The sequence below is a fragment of the Trachymyrmex septentrionalis genome, unplaced genomic scaffold (assembly GCF_001594115.1).
Source record: "Trachymyrmex septentrionalis isolate Tsep2-gDNA-1 unplaced genomic scaffold, Tsep1.0 scaffold73, whole genome shotgun sequence".
Classification (NCBI taxonomy): Eukaryota; Metazoa; Arthropoda; class Insecta; order Hymenoptera; family Formicidae; genus Trachymyrmex; species Trachymyrmex septentrionalis.
In genome coordinates, this window is record NW_017305916.1 from 296,117 (window position 1) to 298,123 (window position 2,007).

General features: G+C 32.5%; 1 protein-coding gene across 1 annotated transcript in view; it reads right to left on the reverse strand.

Moving 5' to 3' along the window:
• Positions 1 to 1,358, reverse strand: part of LOC108753903 — a 9,373-nt gene extending 8,015 nt beyond the window's left edge. The window contains exon 1 of the mRNA XM_018495879.1: positions 294 to 1,358. Coding sequence (XP_018351381.1) covers positions 294 to 330 — 37 coding nt within the window. The 5' untranslated portion in view covers positions 331 to 1,358. The remainder of the gene's footprint in view (positions 1 to 293) is intronic.
• Positions 1,359 to 2,007: the final 649 nt, after the last annotated feature.

Genomic DNA, 2,007 nt, shown 5'->3' on the forward strand with positions numbered 1-2,007 from the left:
TTTTTTTTTTTGGTAAAAATTAATTTTACGTCTACCAGTGAACTTATTAATATTACGATTTATAATATTAAAATTTATAATATTATACACTATACACGATATTATACACGATTTATAATATTATACACTGCACAATAGAAAAAGAATTATTTAAAACTAAATTCATTTATACATATAATGATATCTAAATTAGAACACTAAAAAGATTAATTTAAATTAACATATCTGATTAACTAGTTTATATTGCAATTGAGTGAAAGAAAACTACATCTCTTCCGTGCAAAATAACTGACCTGTCAGGGCAATATCATCCGAAAAATCATTAATCATTTTGGTTATTTTATATTCACATCAGAACACTTATAAATAAATAACGATTGTCCACCTATAAAGGCAAGCAATTTGATTCGAAAGAAATAACAACACTGACGAACAAAACTAATCAAGATGATATTTATAGCATGGTTCTGCGTGTGAGATGCATATACTGCGAAAGTTTCAACCGCACTGACTGTATTCTGATTTGTTGCAGGAATTTGTTCGCACATCTTCTGGAGAAAGGAGCCCCTTCCACGACTTTCCACATCTTACCTTTTCCCTTCCAAACCAGAACGTTAGCGACTAGAAGATACTTTTCTACTTGAGCAAGCCATAGCGTTGCAGGAATGTACTCTCCATTATTCCAAAAAGAGAGATATTGGATTTTCTTTTCGTTAATCACCTCTTCGTCTTTTTCTGTTTCCTCCTTCTCGTCTTTTCCTTTTTTTAACTCTCTGAACAATCATCGCTCTAATATCTTTAATTTCAAAAATTATATTTTTAACTATCGCGATTTATATATTTTAAATTACATGATAAAAGTCACTTGTTACGTAAGTTCAGTTTATCGAAGTCTTGAAAGTTACATGTAAAAGTTCTGTGGCATGAGGAAAAGTAAAATGGAAAAGATGATTAAGACTGCAATAGTGTGTGTCTTTCTAATCATTTATTTTAACACACTCGTTATAGTGCGATGTGCAAATACAATATTATTTGTTTTGCGTTATATAATGCGTGTCCAAATCTATTTTCGAATGCGTAAAGTAAAAGCGACGCGTGATATCACGTCACTTTCACATTGAGAAACGAAAGATCTTCCTGATTCGGCTGTAACAGTCGCCCGGATGCACTCGCGAATTATGCCTAATTCCATGACATTTTCGTCACTTTCAATTCCTCAAAGAAAAAACTATTGCATCTTTACACTTGCGTTCACTGCACTAACGACGCTCGCGCAAATTATACTATTTGTCACCGGAAAAGCCCGCGTCACTGTTTCAAATTGATCAGTGGCAGATGGTCGACAAAACTGACTTAGCTTCATGAGAATGTACGATGCGTCTAGCTGGTGAGAGTCAATTGCACGCCTCGTTTGGCATAGACTAAAAAGGGAAAGTCCTGCTTTACTTCGTTCTTCTCGTGTGAAATCTTTTTACGTAGCACGAAAATTCAAAATAATCTATCACTATAGTGATAGATTACATTTAAAAAGCATAGCTTTGTTATCTTTATTATCATCATTCTGTCCTATTTATTTATCTAATAATAAAAATAGAATAGATACAATAGCACTGATATCGTGCTTCGCTATAGCTATAATAATAAAATAAAATGAACGCGAACGTAGTGTAGGTACATTGGTCTGCTATACTAGAGGTCTCGGGTTTGACCCTCGGCAGAATAAAATATTTTCCTAATTAATTGCAGCAGCAGCAGATTTTTAGTTGCGTCAGCACATCCGCAATGTCAACATACGATTTTGATTCGCAACCAAAAATTGACTGATGTAGTCAATTAAAAATGCTATGCTATATTCAGCAAATTCTTTTCTTTCAATGTAAATCTGCGTAAATTACAATTATTATCCGCTATCGTGCATTATCTATACATCTTTAATAGATAAACATTTATTTATTTATACCTTTTGATTTTATAAAAGAGTCTACGAAAAATAATTTTAAACGATAT